At 53.3% G+C, this 18,566-nt stretch overlaps 1 protein-coding gene across 2 annotated transcripts in view; it reads left to right on the forward strand.

The window, feature by feature from the left end:
* The window catches only part of LOC129867474 (E3 ubiquitin-protein ligase RNF13-like), a 99,072-nt gene that overhangs the window by 74,025 nt on the left and 6,481 nt on the right, over positions 1-18,566 (forward strand). For both annotated transcript variants that reach the window (XM_055940910.1, XM_055940911.1), the window contains exons 8-9: positions 40-133; positions 6,060-6,140. In XM_055940910.1, the coding sequence (XP_055796885.1) occupies positions 40-133; positions 6,060-6,140 (175 nt within the window). The remainder of the gene's footprint in view (positions 1-39; positions 134-6,059; positions 6,141-18,566) is intronic.

The raw sequence follows: 18,566 nt of genomic DNA on the forward strand, positions 1-18,566 counted from the left end.
GCTTAAAACTCCCTAACTGACTTTTCCCTCCTCGCTCAGATCACCAAGTTTGTCCAGGACAGACACAGGGCTCGGAGAAGCCGTTTGCGCAAGGACCAACTGAAGAAACTACCCATTCACAAGTACAAGAAAGGTATGGAGCGATATAGCTATCAACATGGTAATCTGGACAGTTTTGTGTTAAGCATTGATGGCACTCCCCTCGTGTTGTGTAATGCCCTGATCTTTTTACATCTGTGAATTGTTGTTGTAATGTCTGTTAGGGATGTGTGTTACCTCTCATGTTTTTCTCACTTTGCGTTAAAGCCAAACTGCTTCAACACAGGTTCAGGTCGCCACTGCTGAGGGAGCACCTGTGTACATGGGGATTTGAAATGGGAGAACAAAGAGTCTTAAAATAGTTTTGTGTTTGTTTGCCTGCCTTTTGTATGCGTCAACAACACAAAGATTGAAATCTGGCTTTATGATCGGAAAGCAACACTTACCCTTGTATGAGGGCATTAATCTATCGACCTTTGTCCTCAACGAACAGTTGACCGTAAACGCAGATCTAGCAGGTCATCCTAGATGAGAACCACAAACTGATCTTACATCTCAACCGGCTCGGGCCACGCTACGCCTTGTGTCATGTGACTGGGCCACGATGACGGTGACGTTAAGAACGACTTATGAAATAATGAGATTAGCCAGGCCGTCATTGGGAATAAGAATTGGTTCTTAAGTGACCTTTCTGGTCAAATAAAGGTAAAAAAAAAAATACAGCTTGATTTTCCAAAAAGCCAACCCCACAGATTAAGGCTCCTTACTCTTGAGACTAAATACAGGGCTGAAGGTGAGTAATGCCCCTATCTCAATATATGAATACATCTTCTGTTTACCTTGACGGAGATATTTTAAACTCCTGAGGAATTTATAGTCCATGCTTTTGCATTGCTAATAGGGTTTGTCCAAGATATTATGCGAATGTCAGTCCTGAGTAGTGTGTTGGCTGCATTCAGTCCTCTTTTCACACTGGGAAGGAGTTTAGATGCCCCTGCCGGATTTGTGGTGGGAAGCCATTAGAAATCTGCTGTGCAGGGAACACTGAGGAGATTTTGTCTGAGTCTGGCTGGCGCATACTAAGTAGCCCCCTCGCAGAGCTTATAATGGGGGTATGGCAAGACTCCTCCCTCTGGCTGGCAGTAGCATGTGCTCTGAGGAGAGGCAAACGGGCAACACACAGAAACTGTTTGTGTGGCTGTGCGACAGTCCTTGTCGGACTGACAGTTTCCGCGGGCGTTCCAGAGAGTTCAGACGTCCCAGGGAATAGATCCATCAGTTAGCTGGGTTTCTGCTCGCTCTGCCAGTGTTGTGGCGATACAAAGCGGGGACACCAAATCTCTACCCAATCACCCTTTTAAGCCCTGAACTCTGGATCCCTGCAATCATCGCACAGAATGGGTCTCTGGGGACTCCGGAAGGCCTATACCTCGCCGTTTTATAGAGCGTTTAAGTAGTGGCAGGTAAGGGGATAGAATTGAGTGTTATCAACGACAGAGATTGGATTGTTTTGTATTTAAAACTATGATCTGAGGGTTTTCTCGCTGCTGATTGGCCTGTTAGAACTGAAGGGGAGTATTCCAATATTGTTAGTTGTTCCTAATAGGCCGGAGTGGGTTTGCCAGCTTGGCGCCATTTCAACATGGAAGGTGAGTAGCTGGATAACTAGTCTAGCAGAGCGCTGTTCCGGGATGGAATGGCATCTCAGATTCACACACGTCCGTGGCCAAACCTTGCAGCTTCCCTATACTTCTCTCTACATGGGGAGGCTGATGAATCACGGAGCCTTTTAAAATCGCTCGTCTGACTCGTTCTGTGCTCATTGTTTACACGAACGGGCTGCTCTTTATACCTTTTTATACGCAACTCAGCGCTCACGTTCTCCAGCCTGGGGTATTTTTAACCATCCCTTCTGTCTTGGCTGGCTTTCTGGCTTCTGCTGCGATGTGGTAATGATGCCTAATGGTGCCCTCAGCCACCCGCCTCCTCACCCTCAGCTAAACCTTGATGCCTGCTGAGTCTGGTCTCTAGGGATTTGTTATAGCAGGCTGTATGATACTGTGATGCCGTCTGTCTGTTTTGAATGGTTTTGTGGGCCTGGTCCTCATTGGCTGTGTGTGGGGTGTGGACAACTGAAAGAGAAGGCCTGTCACTAAGGGCTGTGGATTGGAACCAGTCTGTGCACACTGCAAAATGAAAATGTTAATTGAAGATGGGAACCACGCGCCGCAATGATTTAATCGCATCATCTCCCACAAGTGCCTACAAGTCAGACAATTCAAATCAACTTCTCTCTGCACTAGCCTCTGTCCTGTGCTGATAACACATCTAACCTACAGCCAGTGTTAACAATGCTAATCTAATCGTATCACCACAGATAAAAGGGGAAACCCAGATAGTTCATAGGGGGTATAAATCCGAAGCATCCGTTTTTAGAACTTCCAGTCACCACCAAATATGGTGATGAGAGGAAGTCCAGTGGCGGGAAGATGGAGCTAGATGAAACTGGGCCGACCTTTTTAACACATTTTCTCATCGAAGAAATATTCTGTTTCCAAAACTAATATCTGTCACGAACAGAGTGTATATACGTTTTGTAGACGACCCTTTGCCAAAGCTTCTAAAAACTGCATTGTTTCGGGCGAATAGAGTTATTGCGCACACGCACTTCAGAGTAGGCGTTCCTTAACAGAAATATGCAGATACATGTTAAAAACACACCAATAAGGATCTCGCTCGTTCGTGCTTGGCCTCTAGCCACCTCCTGTGTTCATATGCTCCCTTTGGAAACGACGCAGATGGAACTATCTTCCGTTAGTTACCAGTATCTTTGATATCACACTGGAGTGTTAGCACGCTAGGTCTTTTTTAGTTGTTTTCCCTGTCAATCCAGGGGCTGTTTGGGGCTGCGAGACTCAGATCCCAGAGAAGCACAGTGTGCACTGATGCAATTATACCTCCAGTGGTGTGAATAAAGGGAGTATTAATTCCCTTAACTGAGCGATGCAGGCTTCTACGGGCAGCGGGATGACATGTGGGCGAGATGCTAGCTGATTAGCCGGCCTAGCGTATTGTCTGTGCCGTTGCAGAGCGTCTAGTCTAGCCTGCAGCGGTAATGGGGAATTTGGTGTGTGTGTGTGTGTGTGTGTGAGAGAAGGGCGTGGGATGATGTCAGACTTGCATGTCTGGAGATGAGACAGGCAGAACACACTGTACATAGAGCACAATGGGAGGGGCTCTGAATAGACCGGTACCTGTGTCAATGCCATGTACAATAGCAGCGTAATTACCACACAATACTACTCTGAGTATTATGTAAAGCATACAATAATACTAGGCTAGTAAACATGATGTAATACTAACATTAGCTCATTCTGGAGCATAGGGCCTAGTACCACTGTGCTGTGCCGATTTTGTACCTTGTGTTGACGATAACTGTTTGCTAGCCTTGTTGTTAGCTCTTGATTAGCTTTTGAATTAGCTTTGATGCTATCCCTAGTTTTAGTTCCTGTGGTGTTCCTAGGAGGCTAATGCAGTTTTATAGCTCCTCGAGTATTGACTTTGGTGTAGCCTTATTGCTAGCCCGTGCAACATCCATATAAGCTTACCGTGTTGACTGTGTGCTTTTTGACTGTCTTTCCGGCTCTGGTTAAGGCGGAGGGTGTGTGTCTGTTGTCGCCACCAGATGAGGAGCAGACACAAACAACCTCCATACCAGAGGAAGCCAGGGAGATTCATTTCCCCTCGCTCTAGTTCACTCTTCTAAAACCACTCAACCCAAGATGGTACCTCATTGCTCCATGTCTGAGAGGGACCGGGCTCTCCCTCTGACCCCTGCCTTCTGCGTCTCTCCCCGGGGCTCTCTGACTGATGAGTCACTGTGTGTGCTCCTCCCCTCCCGTGTTCCAGCCCTGGGCTGAATATATACACTCTGAGGCTTTCTGAACAGTGAGGCAGGAAGATGGTGATACAGCCCTTCTATCTGTAGGTAGTTGTGCAGATCTGTGCCCGTCACACAAAAGTCACAAGTGTACACACATTGTTGTCTCCTGGCTCTGATTAGTTCAGTAGGGCAGTATGATTCTTCCTAAGACCGAGGAATGCTGGCTGGTTGACTGGAGCAAAATGGAGGACTTGCATTGACATTCTGGCTCTTTTTAAACTACTGGCCCCCAAAACCCCTTAGGGGCCTCTTCAACGCGATGTCAGTTGAGGGTAGTGTTGAAAAGAGCCTGTTGCAATCAGCGATAATGGGATAATAATGTGTTAAACAAACCGTATACAGAGTCTGATTAACATTATTGGCTAAACAGAGACTCTTCCAAATGGTTGAAGGTTTAATGCTTCTATAATTATTTTTATTTTTTTACGCTGCTGTGTTTAAAAAACGTTATTGAATCTTTCGTTCCCACATATGTTGTTGACGTGTGATGTATCTAATGTAAATAGTGATATCATCACTACTAACAGTACTCAGTACATTGAGTGTAAAGTTCAAGGAAATGTGAGTAATATGCTCACATCAGCTCCTCTGATCAGCCGGAGGAGTTTCATCCCTTTTGTGAGAAGGGATGACCAGAAAGTGAATTTTGCTCAACCAGATAATTCTGCCGCCGTGCTTCTCTCTGACCGACACAAACTTGAACTGCTTGATAGGGACAGTGGCCTTGAAAAATATACTGATATCGGACCAATCAGATAAGGCCCTCGTAGTAATGTAGAAATCATCAAATGAAGACTGTAAAATGAACTTGAATTGAGGCGAGTTTGGACTCCCGAGTGGCGCAAGGCACTGCATCTCTGTGCTAGAGGCGTCACTACCAGACCCTTGTTTTGAGTCCAGGCTGTATCACAACCGGCCGTGATTGGGAGTCCCATAGGGCGGCGCACAATTGGCCCGGCGTCATTCCGGGTTTGGCCCGGGGTAGGCAGTCATTGTAAATAAGAATTTTGTTCTTAACTGATTTTCCTAGTTAAATAAAGGTTAAATATATATATTTTTTAATACAAGCTGAATGGGGTACTTGACCATAAGGCACACGTGTTGTTTACTTTGCTATATCAGGTTGTTAAACTGGGCTGTTACGCTGCAGAGCAGGTCTTAGATGTCACTGTGTTTGTGCCTTTGTGTTATTCACTATGTCTTACTGAATACAACTAATAATACTAAGCAGTGCACCACTGAGTTTGTGGTGTTTGAAAGTATTTTTCTGCTTAGTGCTAAACTTCACTCAGAATAGCCCAGTGACACAGTTCAGCATTTCCTGAGTGTGCTAGACCCATGGCTTTTATAAAACGCTCCCTTTCTCTCACCCCTCTGTCCAGCACTGGGTTACAGAGAGCGAGGGAGAGAGAAGGAAGAGAGACTGGGGGGAATTATAAAAAGAGAGGAAGTGTGACAAACAGAGAGTTGGAGAAAGGCAACAGAGACAGTCTGAGAAAAAGTGAACGAGACAGAGGCAAGGGGGGGGGGCACACAAAAAAAGAGGGAGAGTGACGTTATTGAAGGGGGGAGTGGCTGTGACTCCTCATCCTTATACGGTCACATGCAGTCCTGGCACGGATACTGGGGAACAGCCAAAACATGCTCATTTAAAGCTCGCATAAACACCGGCCCCTCCACAGCACTGCACATCCTCCTCCCCACAAGCGAAGTGGCAGGGAAGAATGCTGTGGAATTTCAAACGGGAATTTCTGGGCTTTTAGAGGGGGCCCAGCGTTTTTTCTGACTTGACCCGAGCCAAGAAGTCCTCCGGAACGTCAGGACTGAAAAAGGAAATACGCCTAGGCCCTATTCAGCAGCCGCCTACCTGGCAGCCATTTTGGAAAGAGTGAGAACTTAGTACGAAACGCATGTAGAGGAATGACCAGTGTGGTGTCAGAATAGAGTAGAGGAATGATTCAGTTGTCAGTAGTCTGACTCAGCTCGTCAATTAAATAAATGCAGGCAACACAATGTCTTTATAAGGAGGATGTTTCTGTATATTGTCCTGCCATTGATCTTTGTCTTTTTGACCCAGGCGACGTCTACGATGTGTGCGCCATCTGCCTCGACGAGTATGAGGATGGAGACAAGCTCCGGGTCCTTCCCTGCTCCCACGGTGAGCCTGACCTACCCCCCTCCAAACAACCTACTGTCCTCTACCCCCCCTCCCCCAACAACCTACTGTCCTCTACCCCCAACAACCTACTGTCCTCTACCCCCAACAACCTACTGTCCTCTACCCCCAACAACCTACTGTCCTCTACCCCACCCCCCCCCCCCCCAACAACCTACTGTCCTCTACCCCCAACAACCTACTGTCCTCTACCCCCAACAACCTACTGTCCTCTACCCCCAACAACCTACTGTCCTCTACCCCCAACAACCTACTGTCCTCTACCCCCCCCCCCCCCCAACAACCCACTGTCCTCTACCCCCAACAACCTACTGTCCTCTACCCCCAACAACCCACTGTCCTCTACCCCCAACAACCTACTGTCCTCTACCCCCAACAACCTACTGTCCTCTACCCCCAACAACCTACTGTCCTCTACCCCCCCCAACAACCTACTGTCCTCTACCCTCAACAACCTACTGTCCTCTACCCCCCCAAACTCCTGCTGTCCTCTACCCCCCCCCCAACAACCTACTGTCCTCTACCCCCCCCCCCAAAACCTACTGTCCTCTACCCCCCCCCCAAAAAAACTACTGTCCTCTACCCTCAACAACCTACTGTCCTCTACCCCCATCAACCTGCTGTCCTCTACCCCCCCCCCCCCCAACAATCTACTGTCCTCTCCCCCCCCCAACAACCTACTGTCCTCTACCCCCACCAACAACCTACTGTCCTCTACCCCCAACAACCTACTGTCCTCTACCCCCCCCCCCCCAACAACCTACTGTCCTCTACCCCCCCCAACAACCTACTGTCCTCCACCCCCCCCCCCCCAACAACCTACTGTCCTCTACCCCCAACAACCTACTGTCCTCTACCCCCAACAACCTACTGTCCTCTACCCCCAACAACCTACTGTCCTCTACTGTCCTCTACCCCCAACAACCTACTGTCCTCTACCCCCAACAACCTACTGTCCTCTACCCCCAACAACCTACTGTCCTCTACCCCCCCAACAACCTACTGTCCTCTACCCCCCCCCAACAACCTACTGTCCTCTACCCCCCCCAACAACCTACTGTCCTCTACCCCCAACAACCTACTGTCCTCTACCCCCCCCCCCCAACAACCTACTGTCCTATACTCCCCCAACAACCTACTGTCCTCCACCCCCCCCCCCCCCAACAACCTACTGTCCTCTACCCCCAACAACCTACTGTCCTCTACCCCCAACAACCTACTGTCCTCTACCCCCAACAACCTACTGTCCTCTACTGTCCTCTACCCCCAACAACCTACTGTCCTCTACCCCCAACAACCTACTGTCCTCTACCCTCAACAACCTACTGTCCTCTACCCCCAACAACCTACTGTCCTCTACCCCCAACAACCTACTGTCCTCTAGCCCCAACAACCTACTGTCCTCTAGCCCCAACAACCTACTGTCCTCTACCCCCCCCAACAACCTACTGTCCTCTACCCCCCCCCAACAACCTACTGTCCTCTACCCCCCCCCAACAACCTACTGTCCTCTACCCCCCCAACAACCTACTGTCCTCTACCCTCAACAACCTACTGTCCTCTACCCCCCCAACAACCTGCTGTCCTCTACCCCCCCCCCCCAACAACCTGCTGTCCTCTACCCCCCCCCCCCAACAACCTACTGTCCTCTACCCCCCCCCCAAAAAAACTACTGTCCTCTACACCCCCCCCCCAAAACCTACTGTCCTCTAACCCCCCCCCCCCAAAGCCTACTGTCCTCTACCCCCCCCCCCAAAACCTACTGTCCTCTACCCCCCCCCCCAAAAAAACTACTGTCCTCTACCCTCAACAACCTACTGCCCTCTACCCCCATCAACCTACTGTCCTCTACCCCCCCCCCCCACCCCCCCAACAACCTACTGTCCTCTTCCCCCCCCCCCCCCCCCCCCAACAACCTACTGTCCTCTACCCCCACCAACAACCTACTGTCCTCTACCCCCACCCCCCCCCCAAACAACCTACTGTCCTCTACCCCCAACAACCTACTGTCCTCTACCCCCCCCCCCAACAACCTACTGTCCTCCACCCCCCCCCCCCCAACAACCTACTGTCCTCTACCCCCAACAACCTACTGTCCTCTACCCCCAACAACCTACTGTCCTCTACCCCCAACAACCTACTGTCCTCTACTGTCCTCTACCCCCAACAACCTACTGTCCTCTACCCCCAACAACCTACTGTCCTCTACCCTCAACAACCTACTGTCCTCTACCCCCAACAACCTACTGTCCTCTACCCCCAACAACCTACTGTCCTCTACCCCCAACAACCTACTGTCCTCTACCCCCCCCAACAACCTACTGTCCTCTACCCCCCCCCAACAACCTACTGTCCTCTACCCCCCCCAACAACCTAATGTCCTCTACCCCCCCCCAACAACCTACTGTCCTCTACCCCCCCCAACAACCTACTGTCCTCTACCCCCAACAACCTACTGTCCTCTACCCCCCCCCCAACAACCTACTGTCCTCTACCCCCCCAACAACCTACTGTCCTCTACCCCCCCCAACAACCTACTGTCCTCTACCCCCCCCCCCCCAACAACCTACTGTCCTCTACCCCCCCCAACAACCTACTGTCCTCTACCCCCCCAACAACCTACTGTCCTCTACCCCCCCCCCCCCCAACAACCTACTGTCCTCCACCCCCCCCCCCCAACAACCTACTGTCCTCTACCCCCCCCAACAACCTACTGTCCTCTACCCCCCCCAGCAACCTACTGTCCTCTACCCCCCCCCCCAACAACCTACTGTCCTCTACCCCCCTCCCAACAACCTACTGTCCTCTACCCCCCTCCCCCCCCTACAACCTACTGTCCTCTACCCCCAACAACCTACTGTCCTCTACCCCCCCCCCAACAACCTACTGTCCTCTACCCCCCTCCCCACCCTACAACCTACTGTCCTCTACCCCCCCCCCCCCAACAACCTACTGTCCTCTACCCCCAACAACCTACTGTCCTCCACCCCCAACAACCTACTGTCCTCTACCCCCCCCAACAACCTACTGTCCTCTACCCCCCCAACAACCTACTGTCCTCTACCCCCCCCCAACAACCTACTGTCCTCTACCCCCAACAACCTACTGTCCTCTACCCTCAACAACCTACTGTCCTCTACCCTCAACAACCTACTGTCCTCTACCCTCAACAACCTACTGTCCTCTACCCCCCCCCCCCCAACAACCTACTGTCCTCTACCCCCCCCCCAACAACCTACTGTCCTCTACCCCCCCCCCCAACAACCTACTGTCCTCTACCCCCAACAACCTACTGCCCTCTACCCCCCCCAACAACCTACTGTCCTCTATCCCCCAACAACCTACTGTCCTCTACCCCCAACAACCTACTGTCCTCTACCCCCAACAACCTACTGTCCTCTACCCCCAACAACCTACTGTCCTCTACCCCCCCCCCAACAACCTACTGTCCTCTACCCCCAACAACCTACTGTCCTCTACCACCCAACAACCTACTGTCCTCTATCCTCAACAACCTACTGTCCTCTACCCTCAACAACCTACTGTCCTCTACCCTCAACAACCTACTGTCCTCTACTGTCCTCTACCCCCAACAACCTACTGTCCTCTACCCCCAACAACCTACTGTCCTCTACCCCCAACAACCTACTGTCCTCTACCCCCCCAACAACCTACTGTCCTCTACCCCCCCAACAACCTACTGTCCTCTACCCCCAACAACCTACTGTCCTCTACCCTCAACAACCTACTGTCCTCTACCCTCAACAACCTACTGTCCTCTACCCTCAACAACCTACTGTCCTCTACCCTCAACAACCTACTGTCCTCTACCCTCAACAACCTACTGTCCTCTACCCCCCCCCCCCAACAACCTACTGTCCTCTACCCCCCCACCCCCCAACAACCTACTGTCCTCTACCCCCAACAACCTACTGTCCTCTACCCCCAACAACCTACTGTCCTCTACCCCCCCCAACAACCTACTGTCCTCTACCCCCCCCAACAACCTACTGTCCTCTACCCCCCCCCCCCAACAACCTACTGTCCTCTACCCCCCCCAACAACCTACTGTCCTCTACCCCCCCCCAACAACCTACTGTCCTCTACCCCCCCCAACAACCTAATGTCCTCTACCCCCCCCCAACAACCTACTGTCCTCTACCCCCCCCAACAACCTACTGTCCTCTACCCCCCCCAACAACCTACTGTCCTCTACCCCCAACAACCTACTGTCCTCTACCCCCCCCCCAACAACCTACTGTCCTCTACCCCCCCAACAACCTACTGTCCTCTACCCCCCCCCCCAACAACCTACTGTCCTCTACCCCCCCCCCCAACAACCTACTGTCCTCTACCCCCCCCCCCCCAACAACCTACTGTCCTCTACCCCCCCCAACAACCTACTGTCCTCTACCCCCCCAACAACCTACTGTCCTCCACCCCCCCCCCCCAACAACCTACTGTCTTCTACCCCCCCCAACAACCTACTGTCCTCTACCCCCCCCCAGCAACCTACTGTCCTCTACCCCCCCCCCCCAACAACCTACTGTCCTCTACCCCCCCCCCAACAACCTACTGTCCTCTACCCCCCTCCCCCCCCTACAACCTACTGTCCTCTACCCCCAACAACCTACTGTCCTCTACCCCCCCCCCAACAACCTACTGTCCTCTACCCCCCTCCCCACCCTACAACCTACTGTCCTCTACCCCCCCCCCCCCAACAACCTACTGTCCTCTACCCCCAACAACCTACTGTCCTCTACCCCCCCAACAACCTACTGTCCTCTACCCTCAACAACCTACTGTCCTCTACCCCCAACAACCTACTGTCCTCTACCCCCCCCAACAACCTACTGTCCTCTACCCCCCCAACAACCTACTGTCCTCTACCCCCCCCCAACAACCTACTGTCCTCTACCCCCAACAACCTACTGTCCTCTACCCTCAACAACCTACTGTCCTCTACCCTCAACAACCTACTGTCCTCTACCCTCAACAACCTACTGTCCTCTACCCCCCCCCCCCAACAACCTACTGTCCTCTACCCCCCCCCCCAACAACCTACTGTCCTCTACCCCCCCCCCAACAACCTACTGTCCTCTACCCCCAACAACCTACTGCCCTCTACCCCCCCCAACAACCTACTGTCCTCTATCCCCCAACAACCTACTGTCCTCTACCCCCAACAACCTACTGTCCTCTACCCCCAACAACCTACTGTCCTCTACCCCCAACAACCTACTGTCCTCTACCCCCCCCCCCAACAACCTACTGTCCTCTACCCCCAACAACCTACTGTCCTCTACCACCCAACAACCTACTGTCCTCTATCCTCAACAACCTACTGTCCTCTACCCTCAACAACCAACTGTCCTCTACCCTCAACAACCTACTGTCCTCTACTGTCCTCTACCCCCAACAACCTACTGTCCTCTACCCCCAACAACCTACTGTCCTCTACCCCCAACAACCTACTGTCCTCTACCCCCCCAACAACCTACTGTCCTCTACCCCCCCAACAACCTCCTGTCCTCTACCCCCAACAACCTACTGTCCTCTACCCTCAACAACCTACTGTCCTCTACCCTCAACAACCTACTGTCCTCTACCCTCAACAACCTACTGTCCTCTACCCTCAACAACCTACTGTCCTCTACCCTCAACAACCTACTGTCCTCTACCCCCCCCCCCAACAACCTACTGTCCTCTACCCCCCCCCCCCCCAACAACCTACTGTCCTCTACCCCCAACAACCTACTGTCCTCTACCCCCAACAACCTACTGTCCTCTACCCCCAACAACCTACTGTCCTCTACCCCCCCCAACAACCTACTGTCCTCTACCCCCCCCAACAACCTACTGTCCTCTACCCCCCCCAACAACCTACTGTCCTCTACCCCCCCCCCCCCAACAACCTACTGTCCTCTACCCCCAACAACCTACTGTCCTCTACCCTCAACAACCTACTGTCCTAAACCCTCAACAACCTACTGTCCTCTACCCTCAACAACCTACTGTCCTCTACCCCCCCCCCAACAACCTACTGTCCTCTACCCCCCCCCCCAACAACCTACTGTCCTCTACCCCCAACAACCTACTGCCCTCTACCCCCCCAACAACCTACTGTCCTCTATCCCCCCAACAACCTACTGTCCTCTATCCCCCCAACAACCTACTGTCCTCTACCCCCAACAACCTACTGTCCTCTACCCCCCCCCAACAACCTACTGTCCTCTACCCCCAACAACCTACTGTCCTCTACCCCCCAACAACCTACTGTCCTCTATCCTCAACAACCTACTGTCCTCTACCCTCAACAACCTACTGTCCTCTACCCTCAACAACCTACTGTCCTCTACCCCCAACAACCTACTGTCCTCTACCCCCAACAACCTACTGTCCTCTACCCCCAACAACCTACTGTCCTCTACCCCCCCCCAACAACATACTGTCCTCTACCCCCCCCCAACAACCTACTGTCCTCTACCCCCCCCCAACAACCTACTGTCCTCTACCCTCAACAACCTACTGTCCTCTACCCTCAACAACCTACTGTCCTCTACCCTCAACAACCTACTGTCCTCTACCCCCAACAACCTACTGTCCTCTACCCCCAACAACCTACTGTCCTCTACCCCCAACAACCTACTGTCCTCTACCCCCCCCCCCCCCCCCAAACAACCTACTGTCCTCTACCCCCAACAACCTACTGTCCTCTACCCCCCCCCCCCCAAACAACCTACTGTCCTCTACCCCCAACAACCTACTGTCCTCTACCCCCCCCCCCCCCAACAACCTACTGTCCTCTACCCCCAACAACCTACTGTCCTCTACTGTCCTCTACCCCCAACAACCTACTGTCCTCTACCCCCAACAACCTACTGTCCTCTACCCCCAACAACCTACTGTCCTCTACCCTCAACAACCTACTGTCCTCTACTGTCCTCTAACCCCCCAACAACCTACTGTCCTCTACTGCCCTCTACCCCACCAACAACCTACTGTCCTCTATCCCCCCAACAACCTACTGTCCTCTATCCCCCCAACAACCTACTGTCCTCTACCCCCAACAACCTACTGTCCTCTACCCCCCCCAACAACCTACTGTCGTCTACCCCCAACAACCTACTGTCCTCTACCCCCCAACAACCTACTGTCCTCTATCCTCAACAACCTACTGTCCTCTACCCTCAACAACCTACTGTCCTCTACCCTCAACAACCTACTGTCCTCTACTGTCCTCTACCCCCAACAACCTACTGTCCTCTACCCCCAACAACCTACTGTCCTCTACCCCCCCCCCCAACAACCTACTGTCCTCTACCCCCAACAACCTACTGTCCTCTACCCTCAACAACCTACTGTCCTCTACCCTCAACAACCTACTGTCCTCTACCCTCAACAACCTACTGTCCTCTACCCCCCCCCCCCCAACAACCTACTGTCCTCTACCCCCCCCTCCCCCATCAACCTATTGTCCTCTACCCCCAACAACCTACTGTCCTTTACCCCCAACAACCTACTGTCCTTTACCCCCAACAACCTACTGTCCTCTATCCTCAACAACCTACTGTCCTCTACCCTCAACAACCTACTGTCCTCTACCCTCAACAACCTACTGTCCTCTACTGTCCTCTACCCCCAACAACCTACTGTCCTCTACCCCCAACAACCTACTGTCCTCTACCCCCAACAACCTACTGTCCTCTACCCCCCCAACAACCTACTGTCCTCTACCCCCCCCAACAACCTACTGTCCTCTACCCCCCCAACAACCTACTGTCCTCTACCCCCCCCAACAACCTACTGTCCTCTACCCCCCCCCAACAACCTACTGTCCTCTACCCTCAACAACCTACTGTCCTCTACCCTCAACAACCTACTGTCCTCTACCCTCAACAACCTACTGTCCTCTACCCTCAACAACCTACTGTCCTCTACCCCCCCCCCAACAACCTACTGTCCTCTACCCCCAACAACCTACTGTCCTCTACCCCCCCAACAACCTACTGTCCTCTACCCCCCCAACAACCTACTGTCCTCTACCCCCCCCCCCAACAACCTACTGTCCTCTACCCCCCCCCCCAACAACCTACTGTCCTCTACCCTCAACAACCTACTGTCCTCTACCCCCCCCCCCCAACAACCTACTGTCCTCTACTGTCCTCTACCCCCCCCCCCCCAACAACCTACTGTCCTCTACCCCCAACAACCTACTGTCCTCTACACTCAACAACCTACTGTCCTCTACCCCCAACAACCTACTGTCCTCTACCCCCAACAACCTACTGTCCTCTACCCCCCCCCAACAACCTACTGTCCTCTACCCCCCCCAACAACCTACTGTCCTCTACCCCCCCCAACAACCTACTGTCCTCTACCCTCAACAACCTACTGTCCTCTACCCCCAACAATCTACTGTCCTCTACCCCCAACAACCTACTGTCCTCTACCCCCAACAACCTACTGTCCTCTACCCCCAAAAACCTACTGTCCTCTACCCCCAACAACCTACTGTCCTCTACCCCCAACAACCTACTGTCCTCTACCCCCAACAACCTACTGTCCTCTACCCCCAACAACCTACTGTCCTCTACCCCCAACAACCTACTGTCCTCTACCCCCAACAACCTACTGTCCTCTACCCTCAACAACCTACTGTCCTCTACCCTCAACAACCTACTGTCCTCTACCCTCAACAACCTACTGTCCTCTACCCTCAACAACCTACTGTCCTCTACCCCCAACAACCTACTGTCCTCTACCCCCAACAACCTACTGTCCTCTACCCCCCCAACAACCTACTGTCCTCTACCCCCAACAACCTACTGTCCTCTACCCCCAACAACCTACTGTCCTCTACCCCCCCAACAACCTACTGTCCTCTACCCCCCCCAACAACCTACTGTCCTCTACCCCCAACAACCTACTGTCCTCTACCCCCAACAACCTACTGTCCTCTACACCCAACAACCTACTGTCCTCTACCCCCCCCAACAACCTACTGTCCTCTACTGTCCTCTACCCTCAACAACCTACTGTCCTCTACCCCCAACAACCTACTGTCCTCTACCCCCCCTCCCCCCAACAACGTACTGTCCTCTACCCCCCCTCCCCCCAACAACGTACTGTCCTCTACCCCCAACAACCTACTGTCCTCTACCCCCCCAACAACCTACTGTCCTCTACCCCCCCCAACAACCTACTGTCCTCTACCCCCAACAACCTACTGTCCTCTACCCCCAACAACCTACTGTCCTCTACTGTCCTCTACCCTCAACAACCTACTGTCCTCTACTGTCCTCTACCCTCAACAACCTACTGTCCTCTACCCCCAACAACCTACTGTCCTCTACCCCCCCTCCCCCCAACAACGTACTGTCCTCTACCCCCAACAACCTACTGTCCTCTACCCCCCCAACAACCTACTGTCCTCTACCCTCAACAACCTACTGTCCTCTACCCTCAACAACCTACTGTCCTCTACCCTCAACAACCTACTGTCCTCTACCCTCAACAACCTACTGTCCTCTACCCTCAACAACCTACTGTCCTCTACCCTCAACAACCTACTGTCCTCTACCCTCAACAACCTACTGTCCTCTACTGTCCTCTACACCCAACAACCTACTGTCCTCTACTGTCCTCTACCCCCAACAACCTACTGTCCTCTACTGTCCTCTACCCCCAACAACCTACTGTCCTCTACCCTCAACAACCTACTGTCCTCTACCCCCAACAACCTACTGTCCTCTACCCCCAACAACCTACTGTCCTCTACCCCCCCAACAACCTACTGTCCTCTACCCCCAACAACCTACTGTCCTCTACACCCAACAACCTACTGTCCTCTACACCCAACAACCTACTGTCCTCTACCCCCCCCCCCCCAACAACCTACTGTCCTCTACCCCCCCAACAACCTACTGTCCTCTACCCCCCCCCAACAACCTACTGTCCTCTACCCCCCCCCCAACAACCTACTATCCTCTACCCCCCCCCCAACAACCTACTGTCCTCTACCCCCCCCCCAACAACCTACTGTCCTCTACCCCCAACAACCTACTGTCCTCTACCCCCAACAACCTACTGTCCTCTACCCCCAACAACCTACTGTCCTCTACCCTCAACAACCTACTGTCCTCTACCCTCAACAACCTACTGTCCTCTACCCTCAACAACCTACTGTCCTCTACCCTCAACAACCTACTGTCCTCTACCCTCAACAACCTACTGTCCTCTACTGTCCTCTACACCCAACAACCTACTGTCCTCTACTGTCCTCTACCCCCAACAACCTACTGTCCTCTACTGTCCTCTACCCCCAACAACCTACTGTCCTCTACCCTCAACAACCTACTGTCCTCTACCCCCAACAACCTACTGTCCTCTACCCCCAACAACCTACTGTCCTCTACCCCCCCAACAACCTACTGTCCTCTACCCCCAACAACCTACTGTCCTCTACACCCAACAACCTACTGTCCTCTACACCCAACAACCTACTGTCCTCTACCCCCCCCCCCCAACAACCTACTGTCCTCTACCCCCCCAACAACCTACTGTCCTCTACCCCCCCCCAACAACCTACTGTCCTCTACCCCCCCCCCAACAACCTACTGTCCTCTACCCCCCCCCCCAACAACCTACTGTCCTCTACCCCCCCCAACAACCTACTGTCCTCTACCCCCAACAACCTACTGTCCTCTACCCCCAACAACCTACTGTCCTCTACCCCCAACAACCTACTGTCCTCTACCCCCCCCCCCCAACAACCTACTGTCCTCTACCCCCCCCCCCCCAACAACCTACTGTCCTCTACCCCCAACAAACTATCCTCTACCCCCCCCCAACAACCTACTGTCCTCTACTGTCCTCTACCCTCAACAACCTACTGTCCTCTACCCCCAACAACCTACTGTCCTCTACCCCCCCCCCAACAACCTACTGTCCTCTACCCCCCCCCAACAACCTACTGTCCTCTACCCCCCCCCCAACAACCTACTGTCGTCTACCCCCAACAACCTACTGTCCTCTACCCCCCCCCAACAACCTACTGTCCTCTACCCCCCCAACAACCTACTGTCCTCTACCCTCAACAACCTACTGTCCTCTACCCCCAACAACCTACTGTCCTCTACCCCCAACAACCTACTGTCCTCTACCCCCAACAACCTACTGTCCTCTACCCCCAACAACCTACTGTCCTCTACCCCCCCCAACAACCTACTGTCCTCTACCCCCCCCAACAACCTACTGTCCTCTACCCCCCCAACAACCTACTGTCCTCTACCCCCAACAACCTACTGTCCTCTACCCCCCCCCCCCCAACAACCTACTGTCCTCTACCCCCCCCCCAACAACCTACTGTCCTCTACCCCCAACAACCTACTGTCCTCTACCCCCAACAACCTACTGTCCTCTACCCCCAACAACCTACTGTCCTCTACCCCCAACAACCTACTGTCCTCTACCCCCAACAACCTACTGTCCTCTACCCCCAACAACCTACTGTCCTCTACCCCCAACAACCTACTGTCCTCTACCCCCAACAACCTACTGTCCTCTACCCCCAACAACCTACTGTCCTCTACCCCCAACAACCTACTGTCCTCTACCCCCAACAACCTACTGTCCTCTACCCCCCCCAACAACCTACTGTCCTCTACCCCCCCCAACAACCTACTGTCCTCTACCCCCCCCAACAACCTACTGTCCTCTACCCCCCCAACAACCTACTGTCCTCTACCCCCCCCAACAACCTACTGTCCTCTACACCCAACAACCTACTGTCCTCTACCCCCCCCCCCCAACAACCTACTGTCCTCTACCCCCCCAACAACCTACTGTCCTCTACCCCCCCCCCAACAACCTACTGTCCTCTACCCCCCCCCAACAACCTACTGTCCTCTACCCCCCCCCCCAACAACCTACTGTCCTCTACCCCCCCCCAACAACCTACTGTCCTCTACCCCCCCCCCAACAACCTACTGTCCTCTACCCCCAACAACCTACTGTCCTCTACCCCCAACAACCTACTGTCCTCTACCCCCCCCCCCCCAACAACCTACTGTCCTCTACCCCCCCCCCCCAACAACCTACTGTCCTCTACCCCCAACAAACTGTCCTCTACCCCCCCCCAACAACCTACTGTCCTCTACTGTCCTCTACCCTCAACAACCTACTGTCCTCTACCCCCAACAACCTACTGTCCTCTACCCCCAACAACCTACTGTCCTCTACCCCCCCCCCCCCAACAACCTACTGTCGTCTACCCCCAACAACCTACTGTCCTCTACCCCCCCCCAACAACCTACTGTCCTCTACCCCCCCAACAACCTACTGTCCTCTACCCCCCCCCAACAACCTACTGTCCTCTACCCCCCCCAACAACCTACTGTCCTCTAC

The sequence above is a fragment of the Salvelinus fontinalis genome, chromosome 12 (genome assembly GCF_029448725.1).
Source record: "Salvelinus fontinalis isolate EN_2023a chromosome 12, ASM2944872v1, whole genome shotgun sequence".
NCBI classification, from domain to species: Eukaryota; Metazoa; Chordata; class Actinopteri; order Salmoniformes; family Salmonidae; genus Salvelinus; species Salvelinus fontinalis.